We start from the raw sequence: 23,396 nt of genomic DNA on the forward strand, positions 1-23,396 counted from the left end.
GAGGGGGGGGGGAGGAAAAAAGGCAGAAAAACAAACATCAGCCGTCCCAGCTTTTCCACGCGGTCGTTCTGCAGTCGATAAACTCAGCAGCCATTAAAAAGAGCCTTTCTGGCTCCGGCGCCCGTTTCCCTTCGGAAGCTGCGCGGAGGAGCGAAAATCCAGTTTTTCAGGGGCGGAATCCCTGGTGGGAAAGGGCAAGAGACAAGCAAGGTCAGGTGCGACGTTTGGCCAAACCTCACCGCGCATTTCACGGAAGTCGTTAGCAAAAAGAAAAGCAGCAGCGGGGGGGGGGGGCGGGGCGGGAGAAAAGGAGCAGCGGGGGGGGGGGTCTCGGCCACCTCACAGGGCCGCTCACGGAGGGGGCAGCCGGGAGTTTCCAGGCCAAATGTCAGCCGCGACTCTCGGGCAACGGGGACCCGCTTAGCATCCCTCCGGCCGAGGCCCTTCGGGGCCGCCCGGTCTGTCTAAGCGCCCTTTCGCCAAAGTGGGGGGTGGTGGTGGAGAAGAGAGACCCCCCCTTTTCTTCCGCCTAATAAAAGGGGCAGCCCTGCAAGCCGGCCCAGAAGGGGAGCGGAGCGGCGCAGAAAGCCCCACGGTGGCCGCGGGGGGGGGGAGGCGGCGTCGGGGCGGGGGGGGCCGTCGGGGGCCGCGGAACCCACCTCTGGCTGCGGAGGGGACACGCGCGCCTCTTCAGCGCCCAAAGTCGGCCGGCCGAAGAGGCGGAGGCGGCGCGGCGGCCGTGCGGAGGGGCCGCTCGGCGCGGCCGGCAAGACGGCGGGGTCCCCGCCCCGACTCACGGCTCGCCCGCCCCGCCGGCCGAACCTCCGCGGGACCCGCCAGGCCGGCAGCAGCAGTGGGAGCCCGCCGCCTCCTGCCAAGCCCGTCCTCCGCCCCGGCGCTCGCCCCGACCGGCCGGCCACGGGGCCCCGCCGCCCCTGCTCCGGCCGCCGGGGGAAGCCGGCTCGGCGCCCCTGAGCAGCTGGCTCCTCGGGCGCTTCCAGCAGCGGAGGGCCCCGGGCACGCGGGGGGCTGCGGGAGGCGGAGGGCCGAGCGGGCGCCGCCGACCCGCCCCGCTCCCCCGGGCCGACTTTATACACAGCGCTGCCGCAGCCCGGGCGGGCCGCCGCCGCGGTCCTAGCGCCCCCGGACCGGCGCCCTCCCCGGGACGGGAGTGGGTGCCCCCTCCCTGCGCGCAAGGCGCCGGCCCGGCTGCCGTTCCGAGGAGGCGGATTCGTTGGGCGAGGCCGGCCTAACCCGCGAAGCCAACCCGCATCGTGCTTGGCGCGTCGTGCGAACCCACCTGCCCGGGTCCGCGCCCGACTGGCACCTCGCGCGCGCTCTGCCGAGCTGGGGGGCTCCGGAGTAGCGGCGAGCATCCCTAAGCGGACGGCGCTCAGAAGAGCCGGCCTTGGCCTTCTCAAGTCCCCCCACCGCCGCCCGAAGGCGAGCGGATCCTCCCACGGGGCTTCTGGAACGCCCGCGGAGCCTCTTTCGGCACCGGGGCCTGCCCCCGAGACCTGGGATGGCGAGTCCGCCCGACGGCCTTGGATCGAGCGCTCCCCGATCCAAGGAGGCCGCTTGGCGACCCCCTCCGGTCGTGCGGAACTCGCGGCCACGCGCCTGGCGGGACTCGAGTTGCTTCGGTTTAAGGAGTTGAGCGGTTTGCAGGAAGGAGTCGCGGGGTAAGGGGGGGCGCTGGGGGCAGTAAGAAGCCGGGAAGAGCGGCGGCCGCGCCCCCCACCCGGGGCAGGGTCGTACCGGACGCCGCCCCCGCCGGGCTCCCCGCTCGCCCCGGGTCGGACCCCGACTCGGCCCGCCGTGCAGACGGGGAGAGGGGGCGGCCGGCCTCGCGAGGCTGCTCACAGCCGGCCCGAATTTACACGGGTGTTTTGCGCGAAGCTGCCGCCGGCCCCGCGCCTTCGCACGGCCTCGCTGTCCCGGGGCGGCGAGGGGAGAGCGGCCCCCCCGCGTGGGCGTGGGGATGTGGCGTGGCGGGGAGAGCCGCGCTTGGGCGTCGTCGCTGCCGGCCAATCAGAGGCGGCCCCGGTTCTCCGGCCAGCTGAATCCGCGGCCCGGCCAATCGGGAGCCGCCTCCTTCCTCCGCCCCCGGGCGCCTCTTTCGGCCGCGGGCTGCCCATCTGCGGGCGGGGCCGCCGGAGACCCGAGTTCAGGAGCTCGTAACGTCAGCCTCCCCCGATTCCGGATTCGCCTTCGGAGGCCTGGCGCGTTGCTGCGTTCTCTGATGGCACGACAGCCCCGCGGGGTGGGCCGGGAGAGAAGAGCCGGCCCAACCTCGCCCAGGGAGCTTCCATGCCCGAGGATGGGCTGCCCTGTGGTCTCGCCGCTTCTGCGCTCCCTGGGATTCGAATGAGGTCGGAAAGGGCTTTCAATCCGTCCATCAGAATAGACTGGAAGGGACCCTGGAGGACTTCTAGTCCAGCCCCCTACTCAAGCAGGAGAACCTATAGTACCATCTCAGACGAGGGTCTGGCCTCTTCTTAAAAGGCTCCAGTGATGGAGCACCCACGATTTCTGGCGGCCAGCTGTTCCACTGGTTAATTGTCCTCACTGTCAGGAAGTTTCTCTTTAATCCCAGGTTGCTTCTCTCCTTGATCAGCTTCCATTCATTGTGTCTCTTCCACCCCTCTGATTCTCTGGAGAATAACCTGACCCCCTCCTCTTCTTTGTGGCAGCCCCTCAAATCCTGAAATGCTGCTTTCGTGTCTCCCCTATTTCTTCTTATCTCTAGACCGGCCAGACCCAAGTCCCGCAGCCGTTCTTAAGATGTTTTGGTCTCCAGGCCTTGGATCCTCTTAGTTGCTCTTCTCTGGACTTTTCCCAAACTCTCAACCTCTTTTTTCTGATATGGTGACCAAAATTGGCTGCAATATTCCAGATGTGGCCTCACTAGGGTTTTACAAAGCAGAGCTAATACCTTGTGTGATCTTGAGTCTATGCCTCTGTTTATGCAACCCAGGATTGTGTTGGCTTTTTTGGCTGCTGCCGCACACGGCTGGCTCCGGGTCAAGGACTCCGAGGTCCCTCTCAGAGTTTCAGACAGGTGGCTGACCATTCTTTTCTTTTGTTTACATTATAGAAGGAGGGACCAGATCCTTCCAAAAACCTCTTGATTCCTCACCAAGATGACCAGATATTATTGTACGGTTATTCAAACTCTACGTGACTCACAACAATAAAAAAACAAACCATAAAATCCATGGAAGATAAAAGATGGCAAAACCCATGGGCAGAAGGAGCTTCCCAGCCTCAATGCAGTCTGCCCCCCCCCTGCAAAGAGCCAGCTCTTGAAACAGCAATGGGGGGGTTTCCAAGGCCTTCCTTACACTCCCACAAGTCCGAAGGGGGTCAGGCTAGGAAGCTGGGGAGGGGGGGGCAGGAGCCTGGACACCCCGCTTTGGGAGGCAGCTTTCCGGCTGGGTGTTCAGGCCCAGAGGAGCTGAGTGGCGGCCGATGGTTGTGTTGTTGCGGGTTGTGTTGTTGCAGCCAGCGGAGAGAGGAGGGCAGGGAGCAGCCAGCCAGCCTTCGGGGAGGCAGGCACAGTGGCGTTGCCCAGGCAGCCACGGAGGGTGGCCTCTGTGGCTGGGAGCTGGCAAAGGGCACCGGGGAGACACCCTGCAGGCAGCCTCCTCTTCTGCCCCCCCTCCAGCCCAGCAACTGCAATTCCCTGTTTTTCCGCTGCCGCTGCGGTCAAGAAAATTCCCCTCTGCAGAAGGAATGGAAAGAAAAGTTTTTGATGTGGCAAATGGCGAAAAATAATTTAGGGGAGATGGCAGGCTCCTCATGGTGGGTGGAGGGTCCCAGGAGTTAAATGGTCCCCCCTTTCCATCTGCAGCTGGGGTGGGGGAAGGAAGTGGAAGGGGCAGGCTGGCACCCTTCACCAACGCCCCCCCCCCAGGGTAGGGAAGGACAGGCCAAGGACGGAGGGAAGGGCAATGTTTACAGCAAACAGGGGCCTGATAAGGAAGGCCTCTCTGCACGGGGTCTGCCCCCTCCCAACCATGAAGACTTGCCTGCGCCTGCCCCCCCTTCTCCAGCCCAGACCCTGCCAAGCCACAGCACGCCCAGGCTGACTCAGCTTGGAAGAGTCATCCTTCGCTTGCCGTTGGTGGTGGGTGGGCAGGGGGCTCAGGCCTCACCGCAGGACGCCTTTGGTCGAGGGGGGCTTCAGGCCCACCCACTCTAGGAAGGGTAAAAGGGCTGTGGCCCATGTTTCTCTCAGTGAAAGAAGCCCCTTTGTAGTCATGCCCTGCAACGGGTCTGCAGCAATGGGAGGCCAGGCTGGGGAAGGGGAGGTGCGACCCACCCGGGGGGGGGGGGGAGAGAGCTGCAGAGGAACATGGACGCAGGAATCCACTGCAACGGTTTATGGAGCCCACGAATCCACTGCAACGGTTTATGGAGCCCATGTCTGATCATCTCCTTCACAGCTTGGAACAGGAAGCGCCCCCTGCCATGCTCTGCCCACCTTCTCTCTGCCGTGGGGCAGGCTGGGGGGGGGCTCTCCTGCTCGTGCTTGATGGGGGAGCCTAACTGAAGAAGCCATGTTGCTCCTATGTCGTGGCTCTGCTCAATGTTGCAGGAGGGCCAGCGTGCAACCGTGCTCAGTCCAAGTGCCCACCGCTTCTTGCCCCCGGGTCGGGTGGCTCAAAGCAGATGTGCCCCAAGGTCTCCTGGCACGGCAGATGCAACCCCTGAGCACATGGGTGTGTGTGGGGGGGACAGTTGCTTCCTTGGGGGCTGCCCCCTCTGGCCTTGGGTCTGGAGCACATACAGACTGCTGAGCCTCCTTTGGCTGGTTCAGCTTCAGCGAATAAGCATGCTAAGCTATAAATCAGGGTTAACAAGCCACAGCTCTGCTTAGGCACCGCAGGGGGCCCCACCATGCCGTGTCACCCAATGTCAGCCCGGACATGGCTGTTGTTGTTAGCTGTGAAGTCGTGTCCGACCCATCGCGACCCCACGGACAACGTTCCTCCAGGCCTTCCTGTCCTCTACCATCTTCTGGAGTCCATTTAAGCTCACGCCTACTGCTTCAGTCACTCCCTCCAGCCACCTCATTCTCTGTCGTCCCCTTCTTCTCTTGCCCTCAACCTTTCCCAGCATGAGGCTCTTCTCCAGTGAGTCCTTCCTTCTCATTAGGTGGCCAAAGGATTTGAGTTTTAGCTTCAGGATCTGGCCTTCTAAAGAGCAGTCAGGGTTGATCTCCTCTAGGACTGACTGGTTTGATCGCCTTGCAGTCCAAGGGACTCGCAGGAGTCTTCTCCAGCACCAGAGTTCAAAGGCCTCCATTCTTTGGCGCTCGGCCTTTCTTATGGTCCAACTTTCACTGCCATACATTGCAACTGGGAAGACCACAGCCTTGACTATAGGCACTTTTGTTGACAGGGTGATGTCTCTGCTTTTTAGTGTGCTGTCTAGATTTGCCATGGCTTTCCTCCCCAGGAGCAAGCGTCTTTTAATTTCTTGGCTGCAGTCCCCATCTGCAGTGATCTTGGAGCCCAGGAAAATAAAATCTGTCACTACCTCCATTTCTTCCCCATCTATTTGCCAGGAATTGAGAGGGCCGGATGCCATGATCTTGGTTTTCTTAATGTTAAGTTTCAACCCAACTTTTGCACTCTCCTTCTTCACCCGCAACAAGAGGCTCTTCACTTTCTGCCATTAGAGTGGTATCATCTGCATATCTTAGGTTGTTGATATTTCTCCCGGCAATCTTAATTCCAACTTTTGATTCATCTAGCCCTGCCTTTCTCATGATGTGCTCTGCATATAAGTTAAATAGGCAGGGCGACAGTATACAGCCTTGCCGGACTCCTTTCCCAATTTTGAATCAATCAGTGGTTCCGTGTCCAGTTCTCTTCTTGGCCCGCATATAGGTTTCTCAAGAGACAAATAAGATGGTCTGGTACTCTCATCTCTTTAAGGACTTGCCAGAGTTTGTTATGATCCACACAATCAAAGGCTTTAACGTAGTCAATGAAGCAGAAGTAGATGTTTTTCTGGAACTCTCTAGCTTTCTCCATGACCCAGCATATGTTGGCAATTTGATCTCTAGTTCCTCTGCCTCTTCGAAATCCTGCCTGTACTTCTGGTAGTTCTCAATCCACATACTGCTGGAGTCTAGCTTGTAGGATTTTAAGCATAACTTTACTAGCATGAGAAATGAGTGCAATGGTGCGATAGTTTGAACATTCTTTGGCACTGCCTTTCTTTGGAATTGATCTGATCTTTTCCAATCCTGTGGCCACTGTTGAGTTTTCGAAATTTGCTGGCAAATTGAGTGTAGCACTTTTACTGCATCGTCTTTTAAGATTTTGAATAGCTCAGCTGGAATACTGTCACCTCCACTAGCTTTGTTGTTGCTCAGCTTTTCTAAGGCCCACTTCACTTCACATTCTAGGATGTCTGGCTCAAGGTCAGTGACCACCTCATTGTGATTATCAGGGACGTTAAGCTCATTCTTGTATAGTTCTTCTGTGTAATTTTGCCACCTCTTCTTAATCTCTTCCGCCTCTGTTAGGTCCCTGCCATTTTGGTCCTTTATCATGCCCATTTTTGCATTAAACGTTTCCTTCATCTCTCCAATTTTCTTGAAAAGATCTCTGGTCCTCCCTATTCTATTGTTTTCTTCTATTTCTTTGCACTGTTCATTTAAGAAGACATTCTTATCTCTTCTAGCTATTCTCTGGAATTCTGCATTCAATTGGGCATATCTATGTTTTTCTCCCTTGCCTTTCGCTTCCCTCCTTTCCTCAGCTATCTGCAAAGCTTTCTCAGACAGCCATTTTGCTTTCTTGCATTTCTTTTTCTTTGGGATGGTTTTGGTTGCTACCTCTTGTGCAATGTCGCGAACCTCTGTCCATAGTTCTTCAGGCACTCTGTCTATCAGATCTAATTCCTTAAATCTATTTGTCACCTCTACTGTATATTGAACAGGGATATGATTTAATTCATACCTGACTGGCCTAGCGCTTTCCCCTACTTTCTTCAGTTCGGACATGGCTACAAGCTTTCTAAAACCTGGTTAAGCGCCATCCCCGTTTCATTCACGGGGTTCTGATGGAGACATGGGAGGACCTGAGTCTCCTTGAGATGCCAACCCTGCATGGAGAATGGTCTGCCCAAGGCAAGCGGGCACAGCGTCCTTCAGCCCACCGCCCAGGAGGAGCCACCCTCCTCCTTCCCTGCTGCACACGTGTGGCCTCAAGAGACGGCCTCCAGGGGCGGGGGGGGATGTTTTGAGTGGCAACCCTGCCCTGTTTACTAAACCTGGCCTGCTGCTGGCTTCCCCCCCCCCCCCGTTTGTGGGCAAACACTCAGCTGTGGTCTGGGCACGTGGGAAAACTGCCCTGATTACAGTCAGCAGGAGAACCCAGCTTCCGGCAACTCGGATCTGACTTTCATTTGATTTGAGAGAGAGAGAGAGAGAGAGAGAGAAAAGAAAGAAAAGGGGGGAAAAAGAGAAAAAGCGGAAGTGACGCAGAGAAAGACAGAGGAAAAGAGGAGAGGAAGAAAAAGACAGAAAAACACAGAGAAAGAGAGAGAGAGAGAGAGAGAGAGAGAGAGGCAAGCTCTTGCTTTATGGATACACTGGATGCATCTCCCCTCTCTCTCTCTCTCTCTCTCTCTCTCTCTCTCTCTCTCTCTCTCTCTCTCTCGTGCTGGGGGGGGAGGTCAGTGGGGCAGGACCAGGGCAGAAACCTACATTGAGGGGTCCAGCTTCGCTCGGCTGACTGCAAGCTCTGGCTGTTGGATCCACCGTCAATGACGCTCACCCAGGGGCAGCTGGGATCTCCCTCCTTGTACCCTGTGGGGAAGGGGGGGGGGAGGGAAGAATCTGCTTGAGAAGGTGGTCTGCAGGCGGCTGGCACCCGGTGACGCCTCTGCCTTTTGGCAAGAGGCCACTCCTAGGAACGGCTGGCCCGGACTGACCACTCAGTGGCTCCCGAGGCTGATGGGACAGGTGAACATGGCTGGGGGGGGAAGGCTCTGGGCAGGCAGACTGAGCCTCCCCTCACCCCCGCTGGACCCCAACAGGGACCTTTCTCAGAGGCCCACCAGCTGTTAAGTGGCAGGGCCACAAAAGCTGCTGCCCCATTGACCCCCTTCCTGGCAGTGTCTCAAGAGGTGGGGGTGCCTGGCCCCCGGGAGGCACCTCAGAGGGCCCCAGCCCTGAGGCAGGGTCTCCGGGGGAAAGAAGGGGGTCGCATCAGCCCTGAGGTCACAGAGGCTTTGCTCTCTCCCTTGCCAGGCTGCCCAGCCGGGGGGGGAAGCTGCCCCATGGTGCCCTGGGCCACCCTGGCCCTCGTGGCCACCAATGTGGCCTTCTTCTGCCGCCCCGTCCACCCCCCCGGCAGGGCCTGCCTGAGCGTGCAGTCCGTGTGGGGCCAGGGCCAGTGGGGCCGGCTGCTCTGGGCCCCCTTCCACCACCTGGGCCTCTTCCACCTGCTCCTCAACATGGCCACCCTCCTCTGGCTGGGCTGGGCCCTGGAGCAGGAGGTCGGCACCCTCCGGACGGGGGCTCTGCTGCTGGCACTGGCCCTGCTGGGGGGGCTGCTCCACCTCGGGCTGAACTCTCTGCTGGCGCGAGTGACGGGGCAGTCCTGGTACCGGGAGCACTGTGCGGTGGGCTTCTCAGGTGCCGCCTCCCCGGTGGGCTCGGAAGCCCAGGAGCGAGTGGGAGGGCACGGAGGGGGGCTGGCCAGTGAGGAGAGGCCCCTGAGCTGGCTGTGGGTACCAGAAGGGGTGGGTGGGCGTTGGGACCCCCCCTTCCCTCCTGCCTCACAGGGGCCCGTCCTGTCCTGGTGCACCACAGGGGTCCTCTTTGCCCTGGAAGCGATGGACGGGCAGGTGGAGGCCTTCCCCATGGCAACCATGGCTGCAGGCATCACCCTGACGACCAGGTGGCTCTGCATTCTGGAGTGCCTGGCCCTGGCCCTCTTCTACCCCAGGTAAGGATCGGAACTCCCCCACACCCTTAGGCAGGCTACAGAAACCGGCCTGGGGCTTCTGGACTGCTCCCTCCCAGGATTTGGAGGGCTTGGAGGCCTCTCCTCCCATCTGCCAGGCAGCCCTGACCCCCCAAGGCATATGGGGGGGACCCCTCCTCCACGACCCCCTCCTTAAAGCTAGCCCAGCCGGTGGCCACCACCGTGTCTCATGGGAATGAACTCCTTTCCCGTCCGCCCAGGGCCCCACTAGGCCAGAGGCCTCCAAGGAGAGGGGGGTGGTCCCACGGGAGGGACCTGGAGGCCTCTGCTCCCTCCCTGCTCAGGGGCAACCACAGGGGGCCACGGAACGTCATTGCAGATTCCCCGATGCATCTGGGCCTGGATGGCTTTCTGGCCATCTTTATGGCACCTGATCTTGTGGGTTTAATTAAACATTTGGCTAAATGAAAAAACTGAACTTGGACTTAGGGGCAAGTGGGCCAACCCTGGGCCTGGCTCTGGCCAGCTTCACTGAGCTCTGGGTGAAGAGCGGCACTCGTGGCCATCTTAAGCCGCTTGAGGAACCTCAAGAGATGTGGCTTGGAAGCCTCGACTGTGTCACCCCTTCCCCAAACTTGGGAGTTGTTGGCAATTTGGGAAGACAGCCAGGAGGAGCTCATCTCCAGGCTGCCACGGTGGGTGGGAGACGGGCACCGTGGTCCAAGATCAAAGCCGCAAACGTGTCCTTGCATTTCTGTCCCCAACACAGGAGCTCCTTCACCGGTCACCTCTCCGGCATCCTGCTTGGGCTGACTCTGTCCAGCACCAACCTGCTCAGCGCGATCATCTGAAGAACGTGCCCCCACCCCCGTCCTGGCTCTGGGGTGGGCAAAGCAGAGAAGGCCAGCCCGCCCCAAATACAGCCTCTTCCACATGGCTCTGCGTCAGAGGTCTCTGTGGGTGGAGTGGAGCCACGCCGCCCCTACACCAGCCTTCCAGCAGAGGTGCCCTGGGGCCACTGCTGAAGGCAGGCCAGGACCACCCCCCCCATTGGCTTAGCCTCTAGGACCCCTCCCAACCTGCACAGGCTGAACCTTCCCCATCAGTCCCAGAAACAATAACCACCCCCCCACCCTGGTAGCACCACCCAGCTCCTTGGAAGGACCCCGATGAGCCTGTTGGAGGGAGCAGGAAGCCTTCAGTGTCTTGTTCCATGCAAGCATCACCGCAGGCTGTGGCCACTCCTGGGTTCCGCTCTACGCAGGACATCATGTAGACCCGAGGGTGGGTGGGTGGGTGGTGTGTGTCTGTGTCCGTCCGTTACCTTGGCAACATTAAGGCTTGTGGGCATCAGTTCCCAGAATTCCCCAGCCACGTCCAACCTCGGCAACTTTTGTGGACTTCAAAGTCCAGAATTCTGGCTGGGGAATTCTGGGAGTTGAAGTCCACAAGCCCTTCAAAGTCCTCCTGGACTCCCCCCGGTGCAGATCCAGCTCGGTGGGGTCCCACTTAGGATACCGACTTCAGCGTCACAGGGGTTTTTCCGTGGGAGCGCAGCCGGGCCCGACCCAGGCTGCGATCAGCTCGAGGCCACCTCGGCACAGCTGACCGGCTTTCGGGTGGGGTTGGTTGAGCCCGTCTATCAGGTTGCTCCCCCCATAGAAGGTGGGCTGAAAAGGCATCTACTGGGCACCTCCCCACCACATCTCGTGTGTGTGTGTGTGTGTGTGTGTGTGTGTGTTTCCATGTGTTTTCCTTTGACCCCCCCCACGGGAAACCTCAGCAAGCAACGCGGCGGCTTTTGTAGTCACAAAAAGGCAACGGCTCTGCACCAGCACGCTCGTTAAATACTTTTTTTTCTCTCGTATAGATACCTATAGACATTTTGAGTGCAACACGCTCGTGTTCTCTCTCTATATAGATTTGGTGAGCATATAGATATAAGCCTTAAAAACGTAGGTCCATATTTTTCTCCAAAATATAAACTCCAGTCTTCTTTGGGGGAGTGGGGGGGGGAAGGACTGGGGGGGTGCTACAAAAGAACGAGGACGGTGAGCAGACCGTTCCCCCCCCCGGGGAGCCCTGGAATGAGATGCTGCAAAGAAGGAACAACGTGCAAAGGAGCCACCCACCCTGACACCCCCTCCCCCCTCCCCCACCCAGGCATGGCTGGGGGGGGAGGCTAAGCATAAATAAGCGTCTTTGGCTTCCAGGGGCCGGGTGGGGGGGAGGTTAAATTCGGCCCAGTCGGATTTTCCAAAATCCCCCCAAAAAGCCTGACTGGGGAGGGGAGGGGGGGCCCTTCCGAAAGCACAAATCTCACTTGCGGACGGCACTCAGCAGGCACTGATTTGACAAAGGGGGGGGGGTCGGGGATGGAAGACTTTGGAGGGAAGCATTTTGTGAGTGGGGGGGAGCTCTGCCACGGGGCAGGTGAGGGGGGGCATCCAGGCACAAGGGAGCCCCCCCCTCTGGAAAGGAGGCGTGTGGGAGGGGGCAGCTCCCAGGGCTGCAAAGCCGGGAGGGGTCTCGGTCCCTGCTTCCTTCTCTTCAGGGTCCCCTCGGGGCTGTGGCCGGTGGGAACACAAAGCCCCCTCGCTAGCTGAAGCATCCCTGACTGACCCCCTCCACTCCGCCCCCCCCCCAGGTTTAGTGCAAGAAAAAGCCAAGAGTGAGGAGAGGAGAGGCAGCTGAGGGGGGGGGGGTCTCTGGCCTTTCCCCCCCAAAGTCCCCTGGCCAAATGCCGCCCACTGGGCGTGGGGGGAGAGGTCAGAGGGGAGAAGTGGCACCAGACTGCACATAGATGAGCCCAATTGCACTCCCCCCCCCCCCGGCTGAAACTGCAGGACCTGCTGGAGACAACCCCCGTCCCCCGTGGGAGAGGAGCCCCAAGGGAAGAAAAAGCTGCAGCAGACCCAGGCTGTGCTGGGGGGGGGGGAAGGGAAGAGGCCCATCACAGGGTGTCTTTGGCCTCGGCTGCCCCCACACCCCGACCCACACCCCCCTCCGCTGGGGACCCGTCAGGGGTGGCCTTTGGCTTCCTCCGAGGCGCCCCCCCCCGTTCCTGGGGACGGAGGCCCTGCTGGGCAGAACTGACCCCCCCCACACTGGCTGAGGGTCTCCGTCCACGCTGGGGGCCGGAGGGGGCTAGGAGAAAGGGTTGGTGGGGGGGTGCTTAGCCGGGGCGAAGCGGGGCGAAGGCGAGGCGGCCAACGGGTTCTGCAGGGGGGGAAGAGAGAGACGGAGCGAGAGTGAGGGACGCAGGCTGCTGCTGCAAGGCCCTTCCCCTGCCTTCTCGGACCCCTCCCCAGAAGCCCCTGCTCAGAGGGGGGGAAGCAGGCCAGGCCCCCTTACCACAAAAGGGTTGGTCGAGTAGCCGGCGGGCAGTCCCAGCGGCCTCTGTCCGTCTCGGGCTGCAGGAAAGCCCCCAAAGGACGTCCCTGAAGCCAAGGAGGGGGCGGTCAAGAGAGGGAAGCGGCCGGCAACCCTTCCCCCCCCACACACACTGCTGCCCGGGAAGGCCGGACTCCGTCTTACCCCCGTTGTGCTGCTGACCCACAACGGCCTGTGTGGGGAAGAACAGCGGCTCCTGCCGCAGTGGGGAAGCGAAGGTGCCCGAGAGCGGGGAGGCCGAGAAGCCGCTGGGGGACCCGACCAGGAAGGTGCCTGCCAGGAGAGGGTCCAGAGTGAAGGGACCTTGGAGGTCTTCTAGTCCAACCCCCCCACCCCCGGCTCCAGCAGGAGACCCTTCGTCACTTCAGACACTCTCTTCTTCAATTGGAGCACACACAACGTCTGGTGGCCAGCGGTTCCACTGGTTAATCGTCCTCAGTCGGGAGGTTTCTCCTTAATTCCAGGTTGCTCCTTGACTTTTCCCGCCTGCCTTCGGGGGCTTTGGAGAAAGTGCCTTCTCCTTGGGGGCTCTTGCCACCTTCCCCCCCGGGGGCTGGGCCCGGGCGCTGCTGCCCTTGTGGATCCCCCCACAGCCCCAGTCGTTTCTTAGCTGTGGGGGGGGGGGCTCACAAAGCCCCTCGTGCTGAACTGAGCCCTGGAGCAAAGGGGGCTCCCGCCGGGGGGTTCCCTGCAGCTTTTGAATGGCTCGACCCTCTGAAACTCAGCCTGAAAGCCAGGCCAGCTGCGACCCCCGATCCTCCGAAGCCCTGGGGCACGTGGACTCGCACTCGAGCCCGGAGCAGGGATGGCCAGAGAGGAAAGGGCTCGTGGCCCTCGTTTCAGGGGGGCCACAAGAGCGCTGGCTTCAAAGCAGCGGCCGATCCGTCCCGCCACGACTGGGCGGCACCGGGCCCACCCTCGGCCGGTCCTCTGGCCAGGGGCGCCGTTCTTGACAGGGCCGCCTGGGAGTCCCGGTGGGCTGTCCCCCCCCCCCCCGAGCAGAGGAGGCTTACCTTGGGCGAGGCCGTTGGTCTGGAAGGGGTTGGTGGAGGGCAGCGTGGGCTGGGAGACCACCGGGCTGGCAAAGGGGTTGGTGCAGGTGGGGACTGCGGGAGAGGCAGGAGGAAGGGGCGTGCCCTTGAGGGAGGACCCGAGGGTGCCCGCAGCCCCTCGCCCAAACCAAGGAGCGCTACTTACCCCCGAAGGCCGCAGCGGGGCTGGAGGGGGGCAGAACGGGGGACTGGCTGAGGGGGCCGAAGACACTGCCGGAGGAAAGAGTAGGTCAGTTGGGGGGGAGGCAGCCGCCAGGCCGGGTCCCGGATCAGCCGGGGGGGGGGGGGGGAGCCGAGGGAGGGAACCGCCTGGGCACCAGCGGGGGAAGAGCTACCTGCTCGGGACCCCTCCCACGCGGAAGGCTCCGCCCAGGCTCGGAATGCCCACTCCGGGCTGGCTGGCAGGGGAGGCGGGGAAGGCTCCCACGTGGGCGCCACCTGCAGGGCAGAGGAAGAAGAGCAGCGGTCAAGGGGGCCCTCGCTGGCAGGGCAGCCCCAAAGATGCCAGTCGCTCCCCAAAGGGGACCCCCAGATGCCTCTACTTTCAGTAGAAACACTTCCCCACGGAGCTTGGCAGGAGCGCCCCCTTCCCTCCCCCTCACAGCAGGCATGCACAGGGCGCCCCCTGCGGCCTAAGGGATGCTGGGATGGCTGTTCTTCTGACCCCACCCACCCAAAGTGAGCCAAGACCCCCCCTCGCCCAATGAGGCTCCCAGGAGTGGCGGAAGAAGGCAAGCATCGCTGCCATCGGAATCAGACTTCTCCCCCCCCCCAGAAGCATCAGGGACGACTCCAGCCCCCTCCCGAGGCCTGAGAATGGGGGGAGGGGGCTGCGGTTACCTGCAGTGACCGGCTGGCTCTGGAAAGGGCTGTGGCTGGAGGCTAAGGGGTCCCCAAAAGTCGACAGGGCTCCCCCAAAGGCATCGAAGCTGGGAAAGGCAGGGTGAGCTGCTACTGGGCCTGAGGGCACAAATGGGGAGGGGGGAACAGAAAGCCTTTCTCCTCAAGGACCCCCCCAACCCTTTCCAAGCACGGAGGTTGCCTTTGGGAGGGGGATTCCTCCAGCAACCCGGCAATCAGGACGGGGGAGGGAATCTGAGGCCCTTTCAGCCAGTCCGCGCTGCCCTCCCCAATTCCCCTCCCTGCCGGCCCCCAGCCCCAGACTGATGCTCAGGGTCCCGACTGAGCCCCTCTCCCTTCTGAGACCACCCAGGTCTTCCTCTCCGATAGCTTCAGCCTACGGCTCCCCCACGCTCAACAGGGGAGACCCCACCCACATTACGAGACCCCCTGCAGCCAGACGGGCTCACCTCCAAAGGCAGGGAAGGCAGGCCCAGGTGGGGGGGCCGCAAAGGGGTCCCCCCCTATGTCCGCCAGCAGGTCTGTGCTGGCCTTTTTGGCTGGCTGGGCGGCCGGGGCTTTCTCCGACACCTGCAAGAAAAGGAGTTATCGGGAAGCAGAAAGCCCCCCCCAAGAGTAGCTCCCCTCCCCTCCAGACTGCACAAAGCCAGCCGTGAGCCAAGGACAGAGCCCCCCCCCATGCGGGGGACACAGTGCCTGCCTTCAAGTCATGTGTCAGCTTCACTAGACCCCCCCCTGCCCCCAAGCTGCCAGGAGCCCTTGGCTGAACTGGGCCCCCAGGGGAGCCTGCATGACAGCTGACTGGGTGGAAGGGGCCAGGGGAGCCCCCCCCCCCTTGGCCAGGAGCTCTGACCTGGGGGGTCTTGGCGCCCGTCTTGGCTTCCGCAGGGGAACTCTGGGCACTCAAAGCGGCTAAGCTTCTGGCTTGGTCAGGCGACACATACCTGCGAGTAGAAACAGGACAGGGTGAGCCCCCCCCGGGGGAGGGGGGGAGGCTTTCCAGCCCTGCTGCCTCCTCCTCGCCCCCTTGATGAGTTTATTCCAGGGGGCGGAAGATTTCTCCTGCACACAGGCCCTCCTCGACATGCGACTAACGGAGGAGCCCGTCCCACGAAGGCCGTAACAGTTGTGAACTGGGTCAGTCCTTTTCCTTAGACTGGCCAAACCCAAGTCCCGTAGCCGTTCTTCGTCCAGGCCTCGGATCCTCTTAGTTGCTCTTCTCTGGACTTTTCCCAAGGTCTCAACCGCCTTTTTTGTAATGCGGTGACCAAAACTGGACGCTGGTATTCCGGGTGTGGCCTCACTAAAGCTTCATAAAGCGGTGCTAATTCCTTCTGTGATCTTGATTTTCTATCCCCCCGTTTACGCAAGCAAGGATGACTGCATTGGCCCTTTTGGCTGCCGCCGCCCGCAGCTGGCTCACGTCTGAGGGATCGTCCACTAGGACCCCAAGGCCCCTCTCACCGTCGCTGCTTTCGAGCCGGGCGGGTTTCGCCTAATCTGCGCTTGCACCTTCGGGTCTTCCTGCCCAGGTGTAAAAGAAACCCTGGCTTTTCTACACATTAACAACATTTTTTCCCGAGCTGTCACTAAGTGAATGACACGGTCGTTAAGAAAACCCACAGCTTGTTAGGGTGTGGTCTGGGAAGTGTCTTGGCAAATCACGTGACCACGGGACCCACCACGTACTGCGGGGGGGGGGGGGAATCCTTGGAACGTCAGAACCGGGTCGCAGCAACTTCTCCGCAGGTAGGCCACGGCTTGAAACGGTCGCCTAGCAACAAGTCCCAAGTCCTCGGATGCCAGATTTATGACCTCAAGCCCCTGAAGGTGAGGCAGGGCAGGGATTTAGCCCCCCCAAGCTGCCTGTTGCAGGGCGATGCCCACTCCTGCGCAATGGCTGCGTGGAGGAGCCGGGGACTCAGAGGCCGGCCTGCCTGAGGCTTCTTCCGGGCGGCTAAAAGCAAACAGGCCGCCAGGTGGGCAAGGGGAGGGGATTCAGCGGGGCCAACCAAGGTCAAGCCCCTCCTGCCAGGTGGAAGACCTCTGAGGTGCCCTCTCGGCTCCCAATTAGGGAATTTCGGTACCAATTCAGATCTCAGGTCCTTTCAACGAGGGCGGCCGAGCCACGTCCCGCTGTTCCTTATTGGACTTTCTGCTAATGTTTTTTTTTTTTTTTTTTTAAAATCTCTTTGGTTAACTTTTCTGCAGGCGGGCTGGTTAGTGGCGAGCAACAGGGGCTGGCGATCCGCCTGTTCTCCGGCCCCTGGGATGGACAGGACTTGATTTCCCGGATGGCACCGCCCAGCTCTATCAGAGTTTGCCCCGCTGGAAGCCAGCCAGGGGGAACGCTGCCGTGGAGCGCCTGAATCGACCGCTTTTGCTCTAAGTCAGCCCCACGCCCCGCGGCCAGGGGGCTCTGGCCTGCACCGGTCAGCACCTGCCCAGATGCCACAGGCCGCACCCAGGGCCCCCGCTCTCACGCTCACCATCGCTTCTTCTCGTATTTCTCCTGCAGAAACTCCTTCACCTTCTGAGGGTCCTGGGAATCTGGCAGCAGGGACGACCGCGAATCGAAAGACCCCAGCCAGATCTTCCGGCAGGCCTGGGGAGGGGGTCCGAACGAGAGGAGACGGCTACAAACCGGGACGTCTCTGGAGACGGTCAGTCGTCCAGCCCACGCTTGCCCCAAAGGTGTTTCCCCCCCCAAAAGGCAGCCAGACTTTCCTACCTAAGAGTCCAGTTGCCTTTTGGAAAAAGGGGCTCCTCTGGGGCTCCAAATCAGGAAGCCCATCCGTTTAATAAAAGGGTGTAGCTGAGATGCACCACCGCACAAGGGACGTGGCCGCTCCCCCCGTGGCAAGGAGGAAGGGCTGGGCTGCTTTTTAAAATGCAAACGTGCTTGCAGCGTTTTACAGGCAGACGCCCAGCTTGCATCCCTTTGCACCTTGGGGGTGGGAGGGATGTTACCCAATACATTTATATGCTGCTCAGCTTGTAGGCAGGCAACTCTGGGCGGTTTGTCAGATGCTGTGGGATGTTAAGGGAATCAAAGTGTGCCTGTTCCACCGTATCACCAAAAGCAAGGCAGCCACGACCCCCCCCTCACCTCATTCCCACGAGACTGGAGGAACTGCACCTCGCCCTCTGTGAAGGTGGTCATGGAGATGGATTTCACCCGGTGAGGGGGATTCAGGCCACGGCTACATGGGTGGGGGGGGGGAGAGAGAGAAAAGCATTCACAAGTTACAGTAATGCACAGGTAACAGGATGACAAGAGTTGGAAGGGACCTCGCAGATCTTCTAGTCCCGGGGTAGGCAACCTCGGCTCTTTTATGACTCATGGACTTCAACTCCCAGAATTCCTGAGGCAGCAGCTGGCTCAGGAACTCTGGGAGTTGAAGTCCATGAGTCATAAAAGAGCCAAGGTTGCCTACCCCTGTTCTAGTCCAACCCCGTTTGAGCAGGAGACCGTAGACCATTTGAGACAAGTGGCCGTCCGGCCTCTTCTTAAAAACCTCCAGTGACGGAGCCGCCACAACTTCTGGTGGCAAGCAGTTCCACTGGTTAATGGTCCTCCCTGTCAGGAAGTTTCTCCTTAATTCTAGGTCGCTCCTCTCCTTGCTCAGTTTCCATCCGTTGCTCCTCTCCCCGCCTTCTGCTGCTTTGGAGGACAGCTTGACCCCTCGTGCTTTTTCAAAAGGAAACTGGACTCCAGCCCTGAACCTAAGAAGCCTTCCTGGATATGAAGCAAAAAGCCTTCAAGGAAACACAAAATCCGGTCGCCTTTTAAACAAGCACCTTTGGGACAACCGTGACCTGGATGACTGAGCACCTCCTTAGACAGGGGGAGCCCCGAAAATATTGCTATCAATCACGTTCCCCCTGGTCCTCCTCTTACAGGCACTGACCGGAGATGGATCCTCCCGAGGAGACAGGGCCGGGCCGGGTTTGGGGGCGAATCTTCGGCCTGTAAGAGGGCCAGCCGGGTGAGTGGGGCTGGCGACAGGACCCTCCTCCCCTTGCCCCATTCTGAGCCGAGATTCAGGTCTGGGTAGAAGCGGGCCAAGCAGCCCCCAGTTCCTGCCCCGAGGCTCTTCCTTCCTCAGTGGCAGCCAAGTTTCCACCCTTCCGAACTGCTGATTCTTCTTCAGCCCCTGGCAGTTAATGATTAAAGGGACCAAACAAGTGAGCTCTCAGACCGTCCTTCGGAGGGGGGAAGCAACACGGGGAGGGACCCAGATCAAGGCGGCTTCAGACCGGGGGCAGATCTGTCCTCTAAATCAGACATGTCAAACACAAGGCCCGGGGGCCAGATCCGGCCCGCGAAGTGGTTTCATGCGGCCCGCGAAGCCATCCTGGAAACAGTGAGGGAACGGCCCCCGCTGCCTTGGCCCTGGCCCAGAGACCCTCCTTCTGCCAGAGACCCTCAGATCTGTCCCACTCCTGCCCAGGCCCCCATAGGCACCCTTGATGCGAATGATGTAGAGCTGGCCACGCCCACCCAGTAGGCCATATGCACTCTAGCCATGCCCACCCAGTAGGCCACGCCCACCCAGTAGGCCACGCCCACCCAGTAGGCCACGCCCACCCAGTAGGCCATACACACTTTAGCCACGCCCACCCAGTAGGCCACGCCCACCTGGCCCTCTGAGGGCAACTGCAATGTCGATGCGGCCCTCAATGAAATTGAGTTTGACACCCCTGCTCTAAATGTTTGTTTCCCCAGATCAGCCACATCCACAGATGGCTGGGGAATTCTGGGAGTTGCAGTCCACAAGTCTCAGAGTTGCCAAGACTGGACAAGGAAATACAGTCTCACTTGCTCCGAATCCATCCATACGCCGAGGCGGCCAAGCTCCGGAGGTTGAGAGTTCCCTACCCCTTTGAGACGCACGGTGAAATTAGGGCCGCGTTTCCCTCTGACACAGGCCCCCAAAGGTGCTTCTCTCCAGGCCGCACGGCAGAGGCGAGCAAGTTGCAGCCCATTTTCAACAGAGAAACTTTCCTGGATGCTCAACGCACCTTCGCCTCTTCTTCTTCCAAGTTCAAGATGCCTTTTTCCGTGGCATCTTCCCCAGCTGTCAAGGTTCCCCCTTCATAAACTTGGTGTGGTGTGAGCAAACAACACAACTTTCCACTGCCTCAACCCTTAGTTTTCACAAACGGGCTAAAGATGTTGTGGTGAACGGTCTTTTAGATCTTGCTTGTCCTTTTTTTGGCAAGCATCTATATTTTTGCAAGATCTACCCACGGCATGCTAAGTTTGGGGCACAAATTATGTCTGCTCCAATCACTGTAGTTTCCATCTGCCAAGACCGAATTAAGGGAGTGCCCGGACATCTCCCGTCCTTGCCCCACAGAGGCTGGTAGCTCGTATCTGAATTCACGTTCCCATCTGAAGCAACATCAGCCAGTGAGGGTGGCAACAGGCTGCGGGACCGAGGAACAAAATGCAGATCTGCAGCTCCCTGCACTGCCCACTTGAAAGAGCTGCCATCGTCCAGGGGCTGCCGGCCGCAGGGCGACCCGCACGGTTTGAGAATAGAATAAAAAGGGAAGGAGGGCAGTGGCAGGAAGCCGGGCATTTCCTTCGAGTCTGATGGGTGGACTTCAACTCCCAGAATTCTCCAGTGTGATGGCCGGAGACGGATCTGCTCCCTCTGCTCCCTTGCGGGTTTGACCTTGAACGTGGGGAGGCAACGCAGCCTAGAGGCCAATGTTGCTCAACCTCGTCCGCTTGCAGAAGCGTTGACTGCAACTCCCAGATTTCCCCAGCCAGCTTTGCTGCCCGGGGAATTCTGGGAGTTGTAGTCCACACCTTTGCAAGCAGTCAAGGTCGAGAAACTCTGCTCTTCCTGGCGGAAAATACCTGCAGGCAGGCAACGTTTGTGCCCTGCGGGTGCCAGGTGTGCCGCTCAAAGGGGGGGGCAGGGCTGCCCTCCCCCTACCCAGGCAAGGGGGAGCACCCGAGGAGGGAGGGAGGGACTGGTCCCCCCCCGCAGACTCACGGGGGGGGAGATCAGCCTTTGCGCCCTGCAGGTGCCAGGTGTGCCCCCTCCCTCCCTCCCTCCCTCCTCCCCCCACCCCGGCCTTCAAGAGCGGAGGGGGGGGCAGGACTCCTCCTTCCCCTCCCCGGAAAGCCCCCCTGCCCACCCAGGACCCCCGGGACTCACAGCGCCCCCGAGCAGGCGGTGCAGACGAAGCTGCCGATGGTGATGTCCACGTAGGTGACGCCGCGCTGGCCGCACTCGAAGCACAGGCGGCTGGCCGGCTCCGCGCTCACCAGCTCCCGCACGCGGCGGGACCACTGCTCCGACTCCGAGTCCCGCGGGGAGCCCGGCTTCCTCGAGCCCGGACCGGACGCGGAGCCCCCGCCGCCCGCCGCCATCCGGGCGCCCCTGAGCCCCCGGACGCCCCTCCGCGCATGCGCCGGGCGCCGCCCACCTCGCGCCGCGCATGCTCGCCTCGCCGCCCCCCCCCCCCCGCGCGCACCGTTAGCCCGAGTAACGGCCGGGGCAGGGCGTGGCCTGCGGGCGCCTGCGCGGAAGGCGTCGGCCTCCTACGTCTGCCCGGGGGCGAAGCTCGCGCCTGGCGTACGCACGTTACGATGTCTGTCTGCTCGGGACACGGATCCGTCGAGTTCTTTGCTTGCCGGGCGAATCTAGCCTCTCTCGTCCTTGGCTAGGCTGACTTGGCTAAACAGGGTAGAGGCCGTTAGGAAGTTTAAGGGGGATGGACTTCAACTCCCAGAATCCCCCTGGGCTGAGGAACTCTGGGAGTTGAAGTCCACGAGCCCTCTTAAACTTGCCAAGGTTGAGAAACGTCGGTGTGGGCCTTCTCCAAATCAGCCACGCGTTGCAAACGTTTGGGTAGCCTCGTGCACCCGGCACGTAACCCCGAAAGACCCCTGAAGACCCCCAGCGTGGGCAGCGAGGTGGGCACTGCCCCCCACGCCCTCCGATACCCAGGATGCTCTCCCCAAGTGGGTCCCTGTCCTTCAAGGCTTCAAGGTCCGTAAAGAATGGGGACCCAGGAGAGGCTGGCAGGGTGAGCGTGCCAGGGCATGGTGGGTCCCTGGAGGGGCAGCTTCCCTGGCATGGCCCCTCTGGGCATTCGGCCCTCAGGATTGGGGACCTTCCTGGATTGACGTGTACCACAGCAATATATATATATATATATATATATATATATATATATTATATGTATGTGTATATGTATATATGTATATATGTATATATGTATATATGTATAGTGTTTTATTTTTTTATTAGTTTTCCAATATTACAATAGTATCTCGAAAAAGCAACGTGGTGTCTGGGTTACAATAGTTCCATTTCAGACAAATACATATTATTACAAATCTCCAAATTGTTATTCCTTAAACTTATTTATTCGAACAAGCCGGCCTGGTCTGATGAGTTTGGGGTTTTAACATTGATTTTAACTAATTTATTGCATCGGGCACAATTATTTAATTTTTTTTTAACTTTTGTATCTTGTATTTTTGATATTTATTGCCCTGTACACCGCCCTGAGTCCTTCGGGAGAAGGGCGGTATATAAATCAAATAAATATAAATATAAATACAGGGAGACCCCAAGTGAACAGACTGCAAAATTGCACATGCCTGCATTATGTTCTGTTATTAATTAATTAATTAATTAATTGGATTTATTCACTACCCATCTGGTTTTGAAATGCCTGGCGGCTTGCAGCATGAAAACATTAAAATCATCAGAAATAAATTTTTCTATTGGCAAGTTACACAGAGATATTCGTCACCAGTCGATTACCCCTTTTTTGTTTAAAAATTATGTATTTAAATTTCTGGGGCATTCCAGCTTTCAGTTTAAATCAAGATAAATGTATGTCTCTAAAAACAGCCAATTTTGCTTCAAATAGTTCTTGTTGGGGTTTTTTTTTTTCTGTGCTTCGTTTTATAAGTTGTGCTTTGACTGGTCAAGGAAGAAAATAAAGTTTCTGGCTCTAGCAGAACAAGCAAGGCTGCATTGGGAAGACTGTAGGGGTGACACAATAGCAGCCTTGCAATATTGAAGGGGCTGCCCCAAAGAAGGGGGGGTCCCCCTCTTCTCCAAAGCGCCCGAAGGCAGGACAAGAAGCAACGGATGGAAACTCATCGAGGAGAGAAGCAACCTGGAACCAAGGAGAAACTTCCCTAACAGTGAGGACAATCAACCGGTGGAACAACCTGCCTCCAGAAGGTGTGAATGCTCCAACACTGGAAGTTTTTAAGATTGCACAGCCACTTGTCTGGAACGGTATAGGGATCTCCTGCTTGAGCTGGGGGTTGGACTAGAAGACCTGCAAAGTCCCTTTCAATTCTGTTATTCTGTAACCCCACATTAACCAGTGGAACAGCTTGCTTCCAGAATTTGTAGGTGCTCCATCACTGGAGGCTTTTAAGAAGAGACTGGGCAATGATTTGTCCGGAATGGAGCAGAAGAGCACCTACAACAGGTGCTGTGCTGGCTGAGGAATTCTGGGAGTTGAAGTCCACGAGTCATAAAAGAGCCAAGGTTGCCTACCTCTGACCTACAAGATCCTTTCTGACTTTTGTTATTCTGTGGTTCTGTTATTCTGACTGCACTACGACCCCTTTTGCCGTTGCCAAACAGCCTCGTGAAGCAAAGCTAATATTTGGGCAGGCACCCATTGTGCCCTGGGGTACTGGGAAGATTTTGGCTTCGGGATGATGGTCTTTGGACAGTTGGCAGCCTACAATAATTTGAGGCGTTTCCCTTCCAATGCAGGAGCCAGGCTGCTTGCAGGCTTCTGACAACCCAGGAGACGGAGGCGGGAGTGACTGGCTGGCGATTCACACCATTGCTGTAAATAAACCTTGCAGCCCCCAAAAGGGGTGGGAATTCACAAGTGAGGGAAGAGGAGGAGGAGGAGGAGGAGGAGGTGTCCAGCCAGCCTGAACTGCGCCTGATCACGTTGGCACCACCTTAGCAAAGTGTTCACACACACGCCAGTCATGCGTTTCCCAGATTTATTATTTATTAATTTATGCATCAGGTTTTCGTGAATCTCCCTCCCCCGTTTGTGCAACAGGCAGAATGAGTTCTCGGAGTCCAGTCCCCGTGAAACACTTTTGGGATATTCTCCAATCCAG

General features: G+C 59.3%; 1 protein-coding gene and 1 long non-coding RNA gene across 4 annotated transcripts; one reads left to right on the top strand and one right to left on the bottom strand.

Moving 5' to 3' along the window:
* The first annotated feature begins 78 nt into the window (after positions 1-78).
* On the top strand, positions 79-12,171 carry LOC310649290. Its single transcript, XR_014494207.1, has 3 exons — positions 79-210; positions 8,837-8,972; positions 9,721-12,171. It is a non-coding gene; the product is annotated as an uncharacterized lncRNA (long non-coding RNA).
* AGFG2 (ArfGAP with FG repeats 2) lies at positions 10,953-20,677 on the bottom strand. 3 transcript variants are annotated; one of them, XM_083377599.1, is made up of 12 exons: positions 20,434-20,677; positions 17,367-17,460; positions 16,747-16,862; positions 15,111-15,201; positions 14,707-14,827; positions 14,237-14,356; positions 13,732-13,834; positions 13,542-13,606; positions 13,358-13,450; positions 12,489-12,617; positions 12,306-12,391; positions 10,953-12,170 (listed from the first exon to the last, which is right to left on the bottom strand). In XM_083377599.1, the coding sequence occupies exons 1-12, from the start codon at positions 20,646-20,648 to the stop codon at positions 12,099-12,101; spliced, it is 1,305 nt and encodes a 434-aa protein (XP_083233725.1). In that variant the 5' UTR covers positions 20,649-20,677; the 3' UTR covers positions 10,953-12,098. The 3 variants fall into 3 exon arrangements, with proteins under 3 accessions (XP_083233725.1, XP_083233727.1, XP_083233726.1); XM_083377601.1 differs by lacking the exon at positions 14,237-14,356; XM_083377600.1 differs by lacking the exon at positions 13,358-13,450.
* Positions 20,678-23,396: the final 2,719 nt, after the last annotated feature.

This window comes from Vipera ursinii (genome assembly GCF_947247035.1).
Source record: "Vipera ursinii genome assembly, chromosome: Z".
NCBI lineage: Eukaryota > Metazoa > Chordata > Lepidosauria > Squamata > Viperidae > Vipera > Vipera ursinii.